General features: G+C 41.4%; 1 protein-coding gene across 1 annotated transcript in view; it reads left to right on the top strand.

Moving 5' to 3' along the window:
- LOC104696496 (tyrosine 3-monooxygenase-like) overlaps nucleotides 1-20,029 on the top strand; it is a 34,795-nt gene extending 14,766 nt beyond the window's left edge. The window contains exons 7-12 of the mRNA XM_010410877.4: nucleotides 687-822; nucleotides 1,455-1,524; nucleotides 3,213-3,269; nucleotides 6,263-6,358; nucleotides 11,634-11,767; nucleotides 13,352-20,029. Coding sequence (XP_010409179.1) covers nucleotides 687-822; nucleotides 1,455-1,524; nucleotides 3,213-3,269; nucleotides 6,263-6,358; nucleotides 11,634-11,767; nucleotides 13,352-13,511 — 653 coding nt within the window. The 3' untranslated portion in view covers nucleotides 13,512-20,029. The remainder of the gene's footprint in view (nucleotides 1-686; nucleotides 823-1,454; nucleotides 1,525-3,212; nucleotides 3,270-6,262; nucleotides 6,359-11,633; nucleotides 11,768-13,351) is intronic.
- The last annotated feature ends 562 nt before the right edge of the window (nucleotides 20,030-20,591 follow it).

The following is a 20,591-nucleotide window of genomic DNA, read 5'->3' on the forward strand; positions in this document are numbered from 1 at the left end:
AAGCAGTGATTTTCAATTTTCTTAGCTTTGCAGACCACCAACATGTTTCCCATGGAGATGTAGATTGTGTGTTCTATTGACCACCAGACTGGTTATTTTTTCTAGTTGTCTCTCACAGTCCTTTCATGGTAATGCAGGGTGCTCTGGGGTAACACTGGATGTACAAGCTGAAATCACAGTGCAGAAATGTTGCATTCCTCTGTCCTGTTCTGTAGACACGTGCAAAGCAAAACACCTATGATCACATCACTGGGAGGCTGTGTAGTGACTTCTAGACAAACATAATGGCAAAAAAAGAAAAAAAAAGAAAAAAAAAATCCAGATGCAGATTCTGTTCCCTGCTTGACTGTAGGGACCATGTGTGATCTCAGACACAGCACTGTCATGTGGAACATAGGTAAATGTGTGTAAATGTGCAAAAAATGTGAACTGGGGTGGGCAGTACTGCCACACCTCATCTCATTGCTGTGTGAATACACACAGGCTGGATGGGTAGGTGATTCCATGCTGCAGGAGCTGGCCCCATAACAGTACAAGGGCACATTAATGATAAGCCAGGGTGTGCCTGCTATGCTTGGTGGAGGGAACTATTGCAACAGAGCAGGAAGGATCCCTGAATCTATAGCTAAAGTAAATGTGCTGTGTAGTTAACCCTAGAAACAGCTAAATTTGGTGTCCCTTTGCAGAGAGAACAGGTTTCCAGCTGACACCAGCTGCAGGACTGCTGTCTGCTCGTGACTTCCTTGCCAGCCTGGCATTTCGTGTCTTCCAGTGCACACAGTATATTAGGCATTTCTCTTCTCCCATGTATTCCCCAGAACCGTAAGTTTGATGCCCTGGCATAATTCCATCCTTCTGAATGTGTTTGGGATCATTCTCTTGGGACTGGCTCTGGAGTTCTATCCAGTAGTCCACAGAATGAAACAATTTGAGAAACTGGTAGCCGGAGAGTTAGAAGGGGAAGTCATGCATGAGAGGGTGTGGTTCTCTGTCTCTCTTGCAAAGTTGTCTGGGGAAGGAAAAGACTGAAGAATATGTGGTTTAATCTTTTCATCCTGCCTTCAGTTACCATCTGTTGGGGTTTGATTTCCTGCTGTGAAACTCTCCCAGTAAGTGCTGGCCAGACAACAGGAATTACATTTCATGAAAAATTACAAGTCCACACAGATGCTTTTGTTGTATGCTGGGACAAAACAGGGACCTTTCAAAGATGTTGTGACATAGAAGGTTAGTGCCCATGCCATCCCAAGCAGACAATAGACAAGGTGGCAGGGGGCAGCTGGCTGCCTGTGGCAGGAGGGAATGCTCTGATCCTTGCAGAATCAGGCCAGGTATGGAGGCAGCCACTAACATCAGCTCCCTTTGGGGTCTGTTGGCTAAAGTCCTTCACGGGGAATTCATGAAGGGCAGAAAAAGGAAGCCTTTAATAAACAAGAAGGTCACTTATTTTCCAGAGACTGCTGCCATGAGTTGTTGGGTCATGTTCCCATGCTGGCTGACAAGGAGTTTGCCCAGTTCTCACAGGTAAGAACATTTTCTGCTGGCTTTTTAACCAACTGCTCTGGATAGCAGGCCAGAGGTGCCTTAAATACATGCAGCTCATCACGAAATGCAATTTTAAGACTGGATTCTGCCTGAGTCATGGCCTCCAGGCGTGGTGGGCTAGCAGTGCCCTGGGAGACATTTACTCCAAGGGAGTGGTAGCACTGCTCCCTACAGACACGGTGTGGAAGGAAGGGCAGAGCAGGCAGAGCTTGTGGGATTTCTCTGTGGGAGGGCTGTGTCAGTCTGGAGAAGGCTGTCTCTGTAGGGCTGGAGTCTGAGCTCTACTGACTGAGCTGCTCCCCTGGCTTCCTGTCCTACACCACATGAACCTACACAGCAACAGCTGCCAAGCCTCCAAGCTGGTTCTGTCTCTGGATGTACATTCTTGTCTCACATGAGACTTTAATTGTGTCCATCACTATGTCATTCATCAGAATTGGTTTTCCCTTTACAGCTCACCAGATTCTCACAGCATTGCTCACACTGGTGAGGAGGCTCCAAAAAGCAAACAGAGCTTCTTTGTACAATAAGGGGCTATTTAGTATGAGCAGTCAGTGTCAGACCCGAGTGAACTCAATAACTTCTCATAATTAAAGACTTCAGAACTATGAGTGTTCCTCAAAACCACGGCAGAGGGAAGAAGATATCTCATTGTCCAGGCTTATCAATCAGTGGCCAGTGTGGAAACTGGGAATAAGATCAGAGGGGTAACATGATGTAGGTCCCAACATGATCTCTGAAGATCTCTGAAGAAATATCTGTGAAAGAAAAGCAGTTCACCTCATATGATGTGATTTCCGGTCATATCAACTTGAATACATGCCAGTTGCCATTTTGATCATAAATATTGGTTATTATCAGAATCAGAAGAGTATTACTTTAAGTATCCTAGTCGTCTTTAATTTCTTCTGGAAGAAACCTCTTCAGTTCAATACTGCAACTTAAGACACATTAGAAATAAGAGATTATAGCAATTTCAAAGCTTTCAGTTTTCTTCTTTTCCTATCAATAACTCAGACTATACAACATGGGATAACATTCATTGAATTTTCACATTTCACTTTTTTTTTTCCCCTCAAAGTATTTTCATAGTTGAAATTCACCCCATGAAAGCTCTTTTTTGTTCCATTCAATATGAGACGATGAATGGTGAGAATGCCCTAATTTTGTTTGTTTGTTGCATGATATGGCTCCTGGGATAGCAAAAAAGAGACATCTACAGATTCCTATTGTGAAAATAACATTTAACAGGGAGCACAGATGAAAGTAAACAGAATCATCGCTCCACAGATCTGACCCACTCATAAGGGCTGTCAGAAAGAGTGAGGGATAGAAAGGTAATGGCAAAGATAAAACCCTTCTCATGCCTCCCTGTAAATTTTTGCCCGCGGTAGATAGTCCAGCATTAAGACAAGAGGTGGTTAATTTTACACAAAGAACACTGAGGATTAAACACTCATCTAATGCGACTCCCAGTGGTATGTAGCTGGGGGCCAGGGAGAGGTAGGCATCCTGGAAGCCATGGAAGGTCATTTTGGGTGACAAAAACAATGAATAGTTCATGCTATTCATGCTAGAAATTATGTGGCCCTCCCTTCCCCTCTTTCTCTCCCTTGGGCTGAATAATCACACTAGTGTAACACTGTCTGCTCGCTTACTTGCTTTAGGATATTGGACTGGCTTCTCTTGGATCATCTGAAGAGGAGATTGAGAAACTGGCCACAGTAAGTACAGATGGTAGTTTAATATTGGAGGCAAACCCCAAATGATTCACTGGATATCCCTTACTGTGCAGGGAAGGCTCTTTTTGTGTCTCAGATTAACTACAAAAATGGGAGCATCAGCAGGATTGTCTCTTCTCCTCCACAGGTTAGTAAAGTGCTGGAGTAGGGACTGGTGTCCCTCTGGGGGTGCCCAGAATCATGTGATTCCATCTGAGGAAATGCTTTCTCTTCTTGATTTTATAAGAAATAAAATTTCTTCTTACAAGTTTTCACAATTTCAGCCATATGATGGTCCCAACTCACTTTCCAGATTCATCTAAAAGACTAAATACCCAGTGTGATACCTATATCTTCTCCTACACAAGGTGCAGAAAACCATCAGAATTTGGTTCACCCCCTATTCATTAACCTCACCAAACAGGTGAGCACTTAAAAACAATTTGAGAGCAGGTACTGCCATTCAGTTCTGAGTCACTAGGCTGTCTACAACTGTCAAAACGATTTGTACAGCCCCTTACTGCCATCTAAACTTATTATGAAAGTCATCTGGAGGCCAGGTGACTTTTTTTTTTTCTGATAATTGAAGCCATTTACCAGTCCTGATGATTTTTTCAGGGGAGGAGAAGAGTCTTACCCTTACCCAGCTGTGTGAGACTCATTTAGTACAGGTAGTGAATGACAGGAGAATGTCACTCCTGAAATTCCTTACCCAGTCCACAGTCCCACTCAGGAAGGAGATTGTGGCTCACCTAAAATCCATCTGCAGATATCCATCCTTGGGTTAGGATTAAGTAACGCTACCATTATTTTTGAAGTTTGGAGGGCAAAAGGTACGAGTGCTGAATTCTTTGTAACATCATCCAGATCCTGGGCTAGTGATGGGAGGAGACTATGACAGTGGCAGTCCACATTTCCTCTTCCACTGTCTGGGTCTAGAGAGGTTAGAGTGAGATTAAGATCCATGCCTTTGCTAGGGTGAAAAAATTCTAAGTCCTAGAGAGCCATTTTGCATCATTCCCCAGGTCTTGGTGAAATTGGGTTAAGGCCCATGGCTTATAAAGCATTCCTCTGCAAGCACCTCTTCCTGATTCTGAACTGAGTAGGACTAGAAAAGAGATAGGGTTAAGATTAGAAGAATAATGGGTCTTGTGTCTGAAACTTTCATAGTGTCATCCAGGGTTTGGCCATGTAGAATAAGGGCACCTTTTTGAAAGGGCTACCTGTGGTTCAGGGACTGTGAGAATAAAATTTTATAAGTGCCATCAAGTATTCTGAACAGTAAACCTATTCTGGATTAACATCTCAGTATTAAAACGTTTAAAATTTATATACCTAATCAAGACTTACTGTTTGAGTTCCTTTTCTAGAAAGTGAAGATAGAGAGGAACTTGAAGTGTATATATTATCCTGACATGAAAGTCTAACATGAATTCCATCATTATCTCTGGAAGTTCCTGTCATTCCCTGTTCTTTATAAAGAGAATGTTAGCAATTAGTTTAGAAGTTTCTTTAAAGAATCTCAAAATTGTTTGTTGCTATGGTCTACAACATTTGTAAGACAAATTTTGAAATGCCATTATTTCATTCAGGCCCGTGACTTCTCTAAGCAGGTGGATCCATGCACCAGAGATGGGAAACTGCCAGTGTCCTTGTCATCCAGAGTGCCACTAATACATTTTTTGTACTCTGTTAAAACAGTGAGAGCTTGAAGGAACCTCACTAACCAAAAGCCAAATACAGGATATCTTAAGAAGCACTAAAAAAATTCCTCCTCCTCCCATGTCTCATTCTGCGGCCAAAAAAGCCTCCTGCACAATGAGGAGATACTCAAAAGACTTTTCACTGTGAAATAATAAGAATCAAGATCATTAACAGAATATAAATGCTGAATTATTTGCTGAACTGTAGAGAAAGCAACTCAGGATCCTGCAAAAAGAAAGATCCTGGCCTGTTGTTTCTTCAGTGATAAATTTGAAGGCTAAAACCAAGTCATCAGAATGAAAAGGTGTATGAGAGAGGGTGGGAGAAAGAAAGAGAATGTATGAAAGAGGCAGAATAGACAGAATAATACAGAGCTTCACACTGTTTTACAAATTGTCTGCAGTTCTTTAAGCAGGGTCCTGAAACACCATACTTGTGAAGCCAAGCTCTCCTGCTGTGTCTGAGGCAGCAAAGTGCTCTCTGTCTCTAAAGGAACCTTGAAGAGTTGTGGCATGAAACCATATTCTGGAAATGCTTCATTTACCATGTTTTCCCTTTGCACAATGCCTATCCAGCTTCTCAGGGCATCAGGCTGCGTCCAGAACTGGTTCTCCAATGTCCATTTCCTTGGAGTTTTTGATAAGGGAAGGACTAAAAGTTTGGCAGAGCCAAGAGTTGCTTTCATCCCACTACTGTCCAGCAGGCAAAGGAATTATGGTGTTAAGTATGCTTTATCACAAGAAAAGCCCAGAGAAATGTATCATTATTTTCTTCTGGAGCATGACTAAGATATAACTGGCACAATATGGAAAAAAGCATTCTTCAATTCTTCTGAATGAGATCACATGGACAAAGAAGGAGGGAAACTCTCCTTTCAAGTACCTTTCCAAAGGTCTTAAACCCTCTGTCAGGATCTACCTGTCCTTCTGGGGACTGTGGGTGGAAATCTGTCAGCTTCCACTGGCTATGAAGAGGCTCAGGGCTAAGAGGTTGCAGGGTAATTTGTAACATCTTCCAAAGAAAGAAAAGGATATGACTTTATCTACCCATGTATTGTCATTCAAAATTTTTAACTTTCTTTTTTTGAGTGGGACAGCAAGTTTTTAAAAAATACATGTTATATTTAGTGTGTGTTATATGTTGAGGGGAAAAAAAAAATTTCTTAAAATATGCAACTATAAAATTTGAAGACACAAAGATATTAAGGAATGAAGATAAAAGAAAATTAAAGGAAAGATGAGAAGCTTAAAAGCCTTTTCAGACTGTTTTTCACAAGTTGTTCTTATTCCCAGCTTTATTGGTTCACTGTGGAGTTTGGCCTCTGCAAGCAAAACGGATTGATCAAAGCTTACGGGGCAGGACTGCTTTCATCCTATGGGGAGCTGATGGTATGTGTCAAATACATAGTATAGAAAGATTTCTATAATCCAGTTTCCTGAACTCTGGTAAAAGCAAACTATGTTTTTCTACAAAAAATCAATATGATTTGAAATTCAGGTTTTTCTTCCACAAAGAAATTAATTCTCCCTTCCCAGAAGTTACTGAGTAGGGAAAAATACTGTGGTATTCTACCTGTCTTCCATCTAAAGAGATGAAATGCAATGAAAGCAACCATCCTATAAAATATTAGATTTGTTTCTTCCTGCTCCTGCCAGTAGTAATGCAGCTGACTTTGACATAAAACTCACGTTCCCTTCTGAATTACTCACTAGAGGGCAATATTATGCCTATTATGAGCTTGGCTTTTTTGTCCATGCCATTGACATTCACACACATATGAACTGGAAATGCACTGACTGATTGGACCAAATGAAGTGCAAAGAAACTGGAGATAGCATGGACACTGACAAAAAGAAAATGCTTTAGTATTTTTCATTCCTAAACAAATTTCAAAATTAATTTCAGCTCTAGTTTTACATAGATCAAAGTCTGTGTGCACAGGTTTCATACTGCCTTGCTCAGTTAAATTAACTGTAGAAAGAGGACTTGTATACATTTTTTCAGAAAGCTTATGGATTTCCCCTCCTTTGACCAAACAGCTGATAGGAGAGATATTAATTTCTCCTTAGTTTTGAAGAACACTGAAGCAGTTGATCACTTTTTAATTGCAAAAACCCTAAGCTGTTATCAGTAGGGCTCAAAGGCTTCAAGCTGTGCAGATACTGGATGATTTTTTTTAGTTGGTAAGAGCCAAAGGAAAATAAATACCACTCTTTTCAAGCATTTTTATGAACCAGAAACCTTTTTCTCTTTTTTCATGGGAGATATATTTTAAGCTTAATACATAAATTCAGCAGCCTAACAGCCAGATACATGATACATTCACATGGAATTGTGGCTGAATTAGCATAGCTTGGACTCCCAGAACTGGAGATGGTTGGGTTGTTATGACAGTAAACATTTTACAAAACTCTCCCAATGGCGTACAGGTCAACCCACTTCCCAGTCAATTGACAGGAGGAAAAAACAACATTTTCATGTATCTCAAGACATTTCAAGTAGGAGTCCCCACAGAAGAGCAGCTGAAATTAACACAAAGAAAGGGAAACCGTCCCAGACATCAACCTTAATTCTACCACTTGCTGAGTTCAGCACTGTTTTTCCTCATGACACTTGCAATTTGAAGATTTTTGTGAGGAAAATCTGTGGAGAGCTTTCTCTCTTGATAAGCTGAAAGATCTGCTTGTTCATTAGCCCTCTAGAGGAACAGACGTGACTTCCTTTCTACATAGAAGCCTGAGCTTGGCCTGACTGCTCATCAACTTCAGCAGAAGCGTGCTTACACTATGTACTGCTGAAGCTCCTGTTTATCTGGTAATCCTTCAGTACTTGCTATATTCACAGACAACAAACAGAAAATAGAAACTTGCTTTTATTTACCCAGTAAAATCAGAAATGTCCAATCAAAGCACAATTCAAGGCAATGTTTATTCTACTCTGCCTGGCTTAATACTTTATGGTTTTAAATCAAAGTCATGTACATGTTAAACAGGGTACTAAAGAGCAGAGGTAATGATATTGATGGCATTTATGTAGCTTTCATAGCAATATGCATGACAAAATCTATCTGCATGTGGTTACCTCCTTTTTCTGTTTAAGTTTGACTCAAAAGAAGGTAAAGATCTCATCAGAAATGCTCCGCTTTGGTGTCTGGAGTCAAATGCACCAGCCTTGTGCTCTCTCTCCTCTATTTCCACCCTTTTCTTCCCCAGACACCAATAAGCTCTTCTGCTTTTGCTTAAAACTGCAGGTGAGGACTGCTTGTGCACAAAACCGTGTGATATAGAACATGAAAGCACAACTGCATCTCAAACTCCCTACCTCTGAAGCTGACAATGGAAGTCCTAACTGTCCTTGAGCTGATAAATGGCAGTTTTTTGTTGCTTTTATCACTGGTAGTTGTTGGGTAAAGCTACTGGATAAACTTTTGATAGAGATGGGTCTACCTGTGTCTTCATCTATCATATTACTGAAAATGCATGCAGGGATGATAGCATTTGTATTTAACAGGTAATGAATAAGGATTATCCCCCTTGCAGCATGTCCCTCTCATAAATAACACCTAAATCTGAAGATGGGCAAGCAGTTAACCAGCAATGTCTCTAATGCACCCTGCACAATCCCTTTGTGAGCTCTGCAAGTTCCTCACTGTGCACCTTCCGGGACAATGGCTTAGTGGTTCTGTGCGTTCCACCTCGAGCTCCTGAAACTTGTTGTACACAAGATAATAATACACATGAACTTAAGTGCTGAAATTTCCTTCTTTAGCTGATTTCATCTCGTAGATTTTTATTATATAGAAATATTTCCATTTATTCATTCTAGTCTGCCTGAGCATCTGATTCTAAGTCCAGTACAGACACTGGCAGTGGGAGTAAAGCAGTGAGGTCCAATGCCTAAGCACCTGCTAGCAAATTGCAAACGTGTACCAACTGCTTCTTTTACAGCTGAAGAGAGAAGATATGTGTAGTGCAGTACCTATTTCACAGGAGGGATTTTTTTAGAAGTAAAGCAGTGTCTAGACAGATCTGTTAGAGAAGATGAAGATTGGAAGATAGTGAGGCTCGTGATAGACTTCATTTTATTGCTCTAGATAAGTTTAGTTGCTGCTTGTCAGAAAGCCATAATCCAACCTAATAATTATCTGCCAGTCTTCTCAGTGGGCCCAGACACAGACTTCTGCATGGAGGTCCCAGACTTGATTCCCTATCATTTAGCTGATCAACTTATTTGGCAGAGGCGATGAAGTTTTGGCACTTTGTTGGCAGTGAATATAGCAAGTACTGTAGGATTCGCACTGCAGTTCGTGTGTTGAAGGAGACACACTGCAGCAGTCTGTGCAAGGGAGGGGTTTCCTTGTCCCTGAAGGCTTCTAGGCCAGGAATAGCAGAATGATTCAGTCACCAAGGAGGGAATAAGGGCATGAGTTACTACGGTTAGATGGTTGGCTACAAGAAGATAACAACTAACCAGCGGGAGAGGGCAACCAGCTCATGTTATATGAGAGCTTAGCATCAGCAAGAAGCCTGGGAACATCCCTGAACTGCAGCCTGGACTGACTCTCTGTGGGTGTGTGACTGTAACCAAGGGAACCACATCCTGACTGTGAAATCTTCAAAACATTTCCCTTTCCTCCACAGCACCCACTCTTACCAGTTCGAACTCAGCTTCAGGTAGATACTTTCTCTGGATGAGTTGGTCCTGCCCAAACTCAGGGCCTCCTAATTTGGGGGAAAGGCAGAAGATGAGAGGTAGAGCTAGACACTCTCTGCATGAGTCTTGCACTTGAATCCCTGTTATCTAATGAAGCATTTAGTAACAGCAGCTAGGTATCAGAAGGATAACCATCCCTGAGTCTAAATGGAGCAGTTGTAATGGGTCTGACTGCTGGCCAAACTTGCCTCCTCTGAACTGTAAGAATTCCTCCCCAACAGCTCTCAGCATTGCACTATTTATTTCACTATATTCTGTCAGCTGTTCTACATTATCCAAAATGCTTCTTCTGTTAACACTCACATGGACTCTGTCCTACATACTGTAAAATCTTATGGCTCATACCACACTTCTGGCAACACTCAGTGCTACATATGCTTTTCTTGCAGCACAACCAGTACTTAACTTGTAGAGGCCTTTAAGGCCATCCGGTTTCGAGCTGAACTTCCACTGAAATCAATGGGATTTCAGTTCTGCTTCAACACTGACAGTACAGTGGGACCCCTGTCAGGTTTTGAGTTACTGAAATCTTTTCCCTTTAGTTCCCCAGAGCTTCTAAGATTCTAAGAGCAGCCTCATGTTTGTGTATACCAACCATCTTAGATTGTATGAGTGCTATCCAAGGTTTATTCTTCAATTACACACTGCAAATTAAGAGCAAGAAAAACACCATCTTTTATTTATTCTTGGGGGTTTTTTGGGCTTTGTGTTTTTTTAGGGTTTTTTTTTTTAAAGCCTGGTATTTATTTCTGCACCAGTTCAGTGAAATGTCTAAATATGTGCTTAGGAGTACTGTCTGAATTTTTCCAGCTAGCAGATTGAACTAAAAGTCTTGTGCAGCATCTTACCAGTTATTTACAAGTAGTACCCTGGGAGTTGAAATTTGGATTATAAAATGGTGAAGGGAGCCTTCTGAAGTCTGGGGAAGAAGAGAGAAAGGCAAAGAGGCAGATGTCAGAGAAGGGTGGGTACTAAAAGACTGTCCCCAGGTGGGTGGGACCCACTGTTCAGTCGGAAGGTGGAAAAAAAGGTCTCAGCATTGATGGGATGAGTTGCCTTTTTCCTTTTGGTTTGTACCCAGGACACTTCACCAACCTGGCCAGCTGGAGGCCAGTCAGCTTTTAGGCACATCTGTGGTGCAGCTCAAATGTCACTGGGGCTGAGCTAGGTTTAAAGTTCATCACTTGGGTTTCACGGGCAGACAAGGTGTTTGGGAACTCACTTTAAGCCTAAGCAGAGCTGCCTTCCCAGGACTCTGTGCAGGTGGCTGGTTTAAAAGGCATTTCCAGTAAATATAAACAAACGGTACAGAGATACCTATGGACTGCACTGTGGACAGAAGTGGCTTCCATAAGCCTCCTGTTGGCTTGGGGAGACAATGTACAAGAACTTGAGAAGAACATATAGAAGAACCTCTGTGGGTCCAAAAATATATCTTGGATTTCGGGGAAGATTTTAGGCTTCTATACTGGCCTGGAAGCTGTGCATTAAATACCAGACACATTCTGTCATCTGTTCTTCAGTGCACCAGGAACTGTGAAATTTGTGACACGGGCTAGGGGACTTTAAAGTAATGCTGGATAGGACTGCAAATATTCTACAATGCTATTCGAAAAGTAGCAGCATGATATTATTTTTTTCTTCTAGATATTTGTATTTTGGGGGGTGCCATAGACCTTCCCCTCCCTGTCTGAGAACATGGCTATGCTATCCAATTTTACATCATGCTAAACATATATTTCTTTTTTTTCTTTTTTTTTTCCCCCTCTTAAAAAATATTTATTATTTGGTTTATTAACTGCTAATTATGAAAACCAGCTTTGACCTATGAAAGTACAGGACTTTATATTGCCTCTAACTATTCCCTAGAGAGAATTTCACAGACCAGCAGGGACTAATTCTTTCTCTATTCATTCACCTGCTCTAACCTGTGTTGCTGCTGCTACAAAGTATGCCTTGTCAAACGAGCCAGAGTACAAGCCTTTTGATCCAGAAGTGACTGCAGTTCACCCCTATCAGGATCAAGCCTTCCAGCCTGTCTATTTCATAGCAGAAAATTTGGAAGATGCCAAAGTCAAGCTTCAGTAAGTAAAGTGTTTGTGGGTGTTTTCATTGAGGGGGGCACACTGGGTTGATTCTTAATCTCAAATACATCTACTACTTTTGCAACAACCATGTCAGGCTATCTCATTGCATCTGCATAGTGGCTTTTGTACAACAAAGTTGAGCATGAGCTTGTTTATCTCAGAAAAGGTTCATAGGAATTCAGAATTATATTCTGCTATGCTGTGCTCCATGCTTCATCTTAACAATGCTTCATTTTAGCAGCTTCTGAAGTAAATTCTGTAACTGAACTGCAAGAGTGCAATCCCACCCTATGTGCTAGTCCATACAAACAGGAGGTCGTGAAGAGTTGATTTACCCAGGGTCACATGGAAATTTTATAGCAGTCTCTGGAATTAACATGGATCAGCAGGGGGCTTAAAAACAAGATTGCCTTTCTCCTCTGATTATATCTGCACAAGAATGCAGAATCGGCATTCACAGGCAATCTAATTTCAACAAAGTAGCTGTCTGCAACCTAGATAACATTATTTCAAATTAGCTTGAGGTGTTTCTAAACACATTTCCTTAACTGTGATGTTGTGCAGTAAGGATGGATGGTTTTTTCTTTTTCTTTGTGTTTTTAAGTAAGCAGGGTTTAAATTCTGGCCTTCATCTCCAACAGTTAGAACAACAGGACCAATTCTGGCTGGAGGCAGTATGTTGGTTGTGGAGCTACTGGGGAGCATGTAGGAGCTGAAATGAGGAATTTATTAGAGGAAGAGAACCTGAGCCAGACTTCTTCCCTACTCTCTCTCCCTCTTCCCCAGAAGCACTGTTTGCTGGGGCTATAGACATGGCTAATTAGGCTCCTCATCTTAAATCTGAATGTTCACATTGAATTTTAAGTATGTGTAAAAACGTGGGTGAGTACTCACTGGTAGAAGAGAGAGGACTTGCAGAGTATTTGACTCAGGCAAACCTGAAAAGAACGTATGAGGACAAGGAATACACCACTCTCAGACATGAAGCTTTTTCATACATTTTTTTCAAGGCAGTTGCACAGCCAAGGCTGCTCAAAATGACTGAAGGCACAAGAATCTGTCAGCACAGAAAACATAAGGCAACATCAGCACAGGGGGTTCCTACCAGCATGTACTTAATGGAAATATTGTCAAAAAATGGCAAGCAATCATGGTTTTTTCTTTTAATAGAGACAGAAAAATAGCCCAGGATGCCTAGTATCAACAGGTTTTTAGAAAATTACACAGAAAGAGCTGCTCCAGGTTATTTCTTGGAAGTGAAGGCGGCAGACATGCTGTGCTCCTGCATTCCTCAGCTTGTGGTTGTAATAACTCTGAATTGTGTGAACGCGGAGCTGTGAGAGCGCAGATGGGTTTAAGCCAGCCAGGCTGAGATGAGGCACTGCAGATCTTTGGGGCTGCATGTGGCTGTGGGCAGGATGTACTGCACCAGGCAAAGCTCAGGAGATGCAGTGAGGAGGTGTCACAGCAGCCTCGGCTCCCCAGTAAGGCCATGACTACAAACTGAGAAATTAGGTCCTGCAGGTTTTGCACTTAAGGAAATGCCTCTTGCACTAGAAGCTCTGTCCTGTCTCCCCACAGGAACTACACAATGAAGATCAAGAAGCCTTTTGCTCTGCACTATGACCCCTTCACCAGCCGCATAGAGGTTCTGAACACACCACAGAAAGTCAAGAGGGCACTCCACCAGATTAAAGAGGAACTGAAAAACCTCTGCTTGTCCCTTGAAAACCTCTCTTAAAACTGCAGCAATACATCTCACCTGTCACTGAGATACTTGTAGGTGGTGCTAGCTCTTGAAGGCTTAGTGATGAAGAGGTACTCACAGGCAGAAATCTTAAATGCACAAACCAGCTCAGTTCAGATAATCTTTTCACTATATTTTAGGCTGCTGACTTAGACAAAATAATGGGCTCCTGCTTAGAATGTTTCAACAACAAACAAGATCAGCTTACTCCAATTTTTGGTAGGTGATATGAGCTACATCTGTTTGTAGTGTTACGGGACTCTTACAGGTTTTTTTCCTTCCCCTGCCACCTTTTCAAGTTATCTGTCACAAAATAGCAGGGTAACTTTCCATCCCCACAGTGTTTTACTTGCTGCCTTAATGACATGATCACAACCTCTTAGGCTGGCTAGCTGCCTACAGTCAGCAGTCCTTGCAGCTAACTCCTTTCTGCTAGCAATTAGCATCAGCTATTGCCCACACACTATGAACGGTCCCCTTAAAATATGCAAATAGAAGAGCTTGTAAGAGCAGCACTTCTGCTCACTATTTAAGTACTCATCTCATTCAGTAGCCTGCAAATATGACAAAATAATTTCTTGTCACACTTAAGATCACAGAATAGTTGTATCTTGATTAAAAAGAAGGCAGAAAATAAAAGGCTCAAGATGCTCTGGCTCTGTCACATACAAGGATGCTTACTTTGAATGGGAAATTTAAATTTTGGGAAGGAAATTCTTGTGTAAGGAAAGATTTGCAAAGAGGCCTTTAGCAAATAGGCTTGCATTGCTTTTTTCATGGCATTCAGATTCTCCTGGATACCTTCAGAAATCTTTGCTTCTTATTAGTATCATGATGACTGTAGTAATAATCAAAAGGCCAAATCTATGGAACACCTAGTGGAAAACCTAAGATCAGCCGCTAGCAGCTGTATAGCGTTGCTATGGAAAAAATATCTGATATGTTCTCCAACCCATCTTGTCTCCCCCTCCAACCCCTCTCTGAGATGTGCCTGAAATTTATTTATACTCCACAGGTCTTGTTTCCCAGAATCAGTCTCCTCTTCCAGACTTCCATGCTGTTCATATCCCCTTCCTTCCTCTACTGTGCACAAATAGAGGGTAGTTCAGGAAAAGAAGATGATGCCCAAGACCAGAAGGGGTCCCTCTGCTCTTAGCAGCAGTGCGAGCCCATGGGGTCAATGCAGGTTACAGGCAAGGCATAAGCAGGGAAAATGTGGATCTCATGGCCCAGGCTGGGTGATAGTTATCCACAAATGTAAGGTAGATTTATCCCGTGCCGCTTGGAAGCTCTGTTTATTTATTCAAAATTGTGTTTAGCATGTGGCTGCCTTGTCCACTGCTACCCACTAGCTGCCAGTGTACAGGGTCTGAGCTCTGAGGAAAGTGTGAGGTGGTTTGGCTCTTGATGGAAAAGGAGTTATGGGAAAAGGACTCACCAACTCTGCCTGAGCTGCTCACTGTGGGATAGGAAAATGTACACAGTCACCACAGAGAAAGCCACAGGCTGTTATTTCATACAGCCCTTATCTCACTGTAATTTTTCCACTTGTCAGGCTCTATAGAAACTGTCTTATTGAAAGTCAAAAGAATGCTGTCTCTTAAACCTTCATGTCTACAGCACTTCAGAAAATTTTCCCATGGGCAGTAATATTCAGGATCTGGGGACCTGCTGCAACTGCTCCATTTTATTAAAATGTGGTGATGCCTGAAAAATTTGGAAGTATCTTGGCAAAAGTGGCTGTGAGACCCCCTTCCTCTCAACAGCAGGAACATTCCAAGCTCCTTTTTTATTTTAATTTTTTAAAAAATTCTACTCCAGGAGAACACTTGCATATCATAAGCCCTGTTTTGCTAGAAATTCAGCCAGAGACAGAGCTGAAGTGAGTTCCTTTGCTTCCAGTATATTTCTGCTGTGATGGAGGATGATCTCTCAGCATGCTTTTATGGGTTTAATTCTACTTATCCTGCTCATAAACACACACACACAAATACCATTCCTCCTCAGAGCAATTTGTTTCCTTACATATTGTAATAATTTATCTGTCTGCTTCCTGCCAATTGGTGCATAGGCAAAAATATTTGATAGCTCACAACAGATTGTTTTCAGAAGTATTATTTTCATCAATCAGTTCTTTTACGGTGCAAATTGAATCATGTGCTCCAATTCTGTGTGTTTTCCTTTTCTTTCTTTTTAAGTGGAAGATAACACCAGAGCGGAAGAGCTATCAAAATATTTTCTATAGACGGACTCTCTGGGCCATAGGGTCTTTTTCAAGTATTCCCTCTGAAATGGTTGAATGTGGAATTTAGACTTGAGTTTGGCTATTACTCAGAACAGACCTATATTTGGAAGAAATCAGAGACCTGATGGATTTGTTTTGCCCAAGGCCTCACACTTTCTTTGGAGGGACTCCAGGCCCGCCCACACACCCTTGTCTTTTCCAGTTCCTGTAGCAAGGAGAGAAAAAGAAACCATTTTGGAGCCAGATTCTCCCACCCTTACACATGCTGAGTAGTACCCAGCCTCTCAAGCAATCTCAAGCAACAGCTCTGAGCCTGTTTAAGGTGCTGCACATAGGCAATAAGAGCAAGATTATCAAAACCACAGTGGGTGTACTTTCTTTTTCCTTGTCTTAGTGATAGTCAGCTGGCATACATGGCTAGGGTAGGCTGCAGTGAAACTTGGTGAAGCTACAAAAGTAATGGATTTGGCTACCTGAACTTTTAAGGTGTGTAGATATTTTTCCAAAGGAGGTAAATCTTCCCTCCTTACTCAGGCAGAACCTACCCCAGGCTAGCCATGTTTGATGCTCCCCTCTGAAAAGGTCCACATTCTTTTCTTTTGATTCAGTGCAGTGACAAAACAAAAGCCTTCAGGGTTACATCCTTATGAGTTACACTGGTCATTCTGCTCTTCCAATAGTCATTCTTTCATTTCCTCACAGAAGCCAACAAATACCTCATCCTCCTGTCAGTCTAAGGCAGCAGTGATGGGAAAGGCAGCAATGGGGCCTCCCAATTAAAATAATGGCACAGAGGAAAAAGCACCAACCAGTAAAAATATGCCTTTTTGTCAGTTTGCATTTCAGCAGTTTCATATTAATCTTGCACAAGAAGGTTCCAAAGCCAAGTAAAACACATCTTGTGACTTGAAACTGAACTGATGAACTCCCCATGGGCCCTTTGCTTATCCCGATAAACTTATTTTTCCTAGATGGAGTGCATTTAGAACAAAATAGTGTATGTTATTAAATCTGTATTGTGCTGTTCTGTTATAGATGGGAGAGTTAGTAAATTCAGTTTGTGGGTTTGGGTTTGTTTTGTTTTTTGGCTAACCAAGTCTGTCCTCTACCAATTTTGGTCCACCTTCAAGCCTCCAGCTGCTTCACTGCTTCCCTGCAGATTTGCTAGGGATGCCAAGGGTACCACTGTGTAAGGAGAATACACAGTTATGCAATTTGGGGAATTTGGCAGGACAGGAAGAGGAAATTTAGGCTGGCCTCCCACCCACTCCCATGAGAAATAGTATTGTATTACAAGGCAGAGCTGTCATCCTCAGAAAGACCTTCTCCATCACTTCCCTCTGGTTCCCTTAACATTTTGATCTTTGTACTACCTGGTGAATATAAACCTTTCTTAACCCCTTCAAGAAAGGCTGGGGTGGGGGTGAGGGGAAGGAGGGGTGAGCAGAGAAAGAAAAAAAAAAAAAAGAAAAAAGAAAATGACCTTCCAAGAAGGGAAACTTCATTACCCTCAGTCTTCTTTATCTCTGCTGATCCATGAAGAAAGAAGAAAGCATATCAAGCTTCCATGGAATAGATAGTGTATTCCCAAAGAAACCTGCATTGTATTCTTCCAGTGTGTACAATCCACACATGAAGATCTCCTTATGCCCATGACTGAAATGCCATCATTCCCCAAGTAAATCACGACCACTAATTAACCGTGCACAGAAGTGTTACACGACTTCTTGAGTCAGGAAGTGAAGCTACCAGGAAAAACCCTGCAGCAGCTTTGCCTTCCGCACCTACTGCAAAAACAGAAGGTTCTCTGGAGTCTGCTTCCGTACATATCCTACAGTATGGAGAAATTCCAGTTGGCATAGAAGCAGAGGGGTATATACACACATCCCCAGTAATCTCACCCACCCCTAATCAGGAGTTTATACGTGGGCTTTGAGATTTAGTCAGAACACATTACTTCGCAGCATTCTTCAGCTGGCACATGATCAGAAGCTGGCAGAAAGGGTTATTGGCTGTATCATATTAAATATACATTAGGTTTGGGTAAAGCTGGTGGCTGAGGCCCAAAGTGAAAGCAAATCTCTGGCACCCTCTGCCACCACACATATTCCCCAGGGGAAAGAAAGACAGACTGGAAAAGAAGCAGAAAGGCTGACAACTGGCGGAGCAAAGGGATGAGGAACAGAAAGGACCAGTAGATACGCCTGAAACATGCTTGCTTTGCATATGCTGCTTCATTATATTAGAGAAACATTTCTGTCTGAACGGGAGCTTTTTAGCATAAATGAGGAAATTTTGTACCTGTGAGAGTGTGGAGGAGTCAAGGTCACTTAAGACTTTTTAACCATGCCTGAGGAGTGTTAGCTTTATCTAAGGCATTTACTTTCGACATGGGATACAAAAGCTGGAGAGCAGAAAGAGGTCTTTAGAAAAGAGTTGTGGTGTGTAGAAACAACACACCAGAGAAGGGCAAAAAGTCTTGTGAAGGGTTTAGAAAATGTCTTATGAGTAACAGCTGAGGGAGATGGGTTTGTTTAGTCTCAAGAATAAGAGTTTTGGGGGACCTTGTCACTCTCTACAACTCCCTGGAAGGAGGGTGTAGGGAGGGAGGGTCAGTCTCTTCTGCTGTACCTGCAGTGAGAGGACAAGAGGAAGTGGCCTTCATCTGAGACAGGGGAGATTCAGGTGAGATATCTGAAAAATTTGTTCCCTGCTAGGGTGGTCAGGCATTGGAATAGGTTGCCCAGGAAGGTGATGGAGTTACCATTCCTGGAGGTGGTCAAGAGGTATCTGGATCTGGCACTAGGGGACGTGGTTTAATCATTCAGGAGTTACAATGGTAGTTCTGGGTGGACAGTGGGACTGGATGATCCTGAAAGTCTCTTCCAACCTTGACAATTCTGTGATTCTACAATTCTGTGAAAGATGAAGGTGACAAGGCCTTACTGCCTTGCAAGACAGAGTAGTCCTAAATTTTAAGTGAAGGCTGCCTTCGGAAGGAAAAGTGAGCAGCTGGCCAAGCACTGCCCTCTCAGCAGAAGACTGTAAAATTATTGTTTCTATAACTATATGCTAGGTGCTGTCTTTTACCCTGTTTAACTATTTTGTCAAGAGCTTTCTTATTTCCATTAGTTTAAAATATTATTTATCGATCCTTTTGATTTGTGCTTGCAAATGGGGAAAACCAGCTCTTTGAACACAAGAAAGTTCAAGATTATTTTCCCAGGGTTTTGGGTGGAACTTGACCAACACATGGACACTCTTAAACTTAAACCTGGCCCTTGATGAAGGCAATTAAGACCTGGCAAAATGGTTACACTTGGGTAAAGAAAGTGACAGCTACCCTCTGATGTATCCAAAACAAATCTCTGCTCCCATCCATAACCAGTGGTGCTAATCTTCAAGGTACGTCTTTCACAACATTAACCGTGATAGATTTAAACATAAACATCTAAATATAAACCATAGCAGCTAACACTTGTCAGGTACAGTACAGGTACAGTAACTAGAAGAATCCTGCTTAATAAAAATTTGGATACCATTTACTGTGATGTGGTCTATTTCAGCTGTTGCTGAAGTTGTAGAGTTCAGGCATGGTGTGCAATAAAACTGGTTTTAGTGAAGCCAGTTTGACTGATCTGACTTGCAGACTCAGAATCAACAGCTAAATTTCTGTTGAGTAGGCTAATGGCTACAATGTGGAAGTAAAAATAAAGGATCCATTTACAGTCATACCACTGTGCATCATTTAGTACTTTCCTCTTATATTTACTGACAGAGAAAAAAAACCCCCACTGTTAGTATTATTCAATATTTCTTGAAGTGGTAGACTGGCACACTTTGGATACTCTGATATAAATAGACAATTAAAATGAATTAATAGAAGGAAAATATCTATTAATCTATTAATTAACAAATGCTGTCTTTCAATAACATCTCACAAGATGACAGAGATGATCAACATTGTGTTTTGTACAAGTCTGTTAGGAGCAGCCTCAATAGAACCTGTAAAATAAAAAAAAATTTTAAAAAGTTATTTAAAAAAAAAAAAGGAAAGAAAAAGAAAAAAGGGAAAAAAGGCCTGTTTTTAAGTATTTCCTGAATGAATCCCAAAACTGATGGGTTAGAAATGGAATGTGTGCTGGATGATGATATGAATTTTGTTGTGTTTAATTCTTGTACTTCAGACATTTCAATTTGGTTCTGACTCTTGAATTAGTTCATATTTCTTGGTTTAAATCTGAGCAAATAAAATGATATAACTTGATTGCTGTGTCTAGTGTCCTACAAAGGCAAACTTTGCAACTGAATCTGAGGTTTAGCCCCTTCGTGAAATACTGTGTGAGCTGCAGGGAGGTTGAGGAGGATGGAGTGTTGTAAATGAAATGTGCTAGCCACTGTTGCTTAGTAACTTTCCTCCAATTATAATCTTTATCCCTGGTCAGGAAACAAATTAAAGGTTACCAGAGGGGGTTTTCTGTTACAAATGTATCATCCAATATTGCTATCATGTGCATACACACTTTGGGAATAATTCCACGCCATCACTAATGAGGTACTGGCTTTCTGATGATATTGCCTGTCTGTGGTATGGGCAAGCCATACAAGAACAATTTCTCTGTACTTTGTGATACATCATTAGTTTCTGTATTGCTATATTACTCGGTTAAATGGAGCTAAAGATAGATTTAAAAAAAAAAAATGCATGGAGAAAATTGATTTCCGACTGCCTTGACATCTCTATTTGTCCAAGAGCCAGACTGAAAACGTGAAGCAAAGAAGCAATGATGTCATTATACAGAAACCTAGAGAACACATCACTCTTTACT

Source organism: Corvus cornix, chromosome 1A, assembly GCF_000738735.6.
Source record: "Corvus cornix cornix isolate S_Up_H32 chromosome 1A, ASM73873v5, whole genome shotgun sequence".
NCBI classification, from domain to species: Eukaryota; Metazoa; Chordata; class Aves; order Passeriformes; family Corvidae; genus Corvus; species Corvus cornix.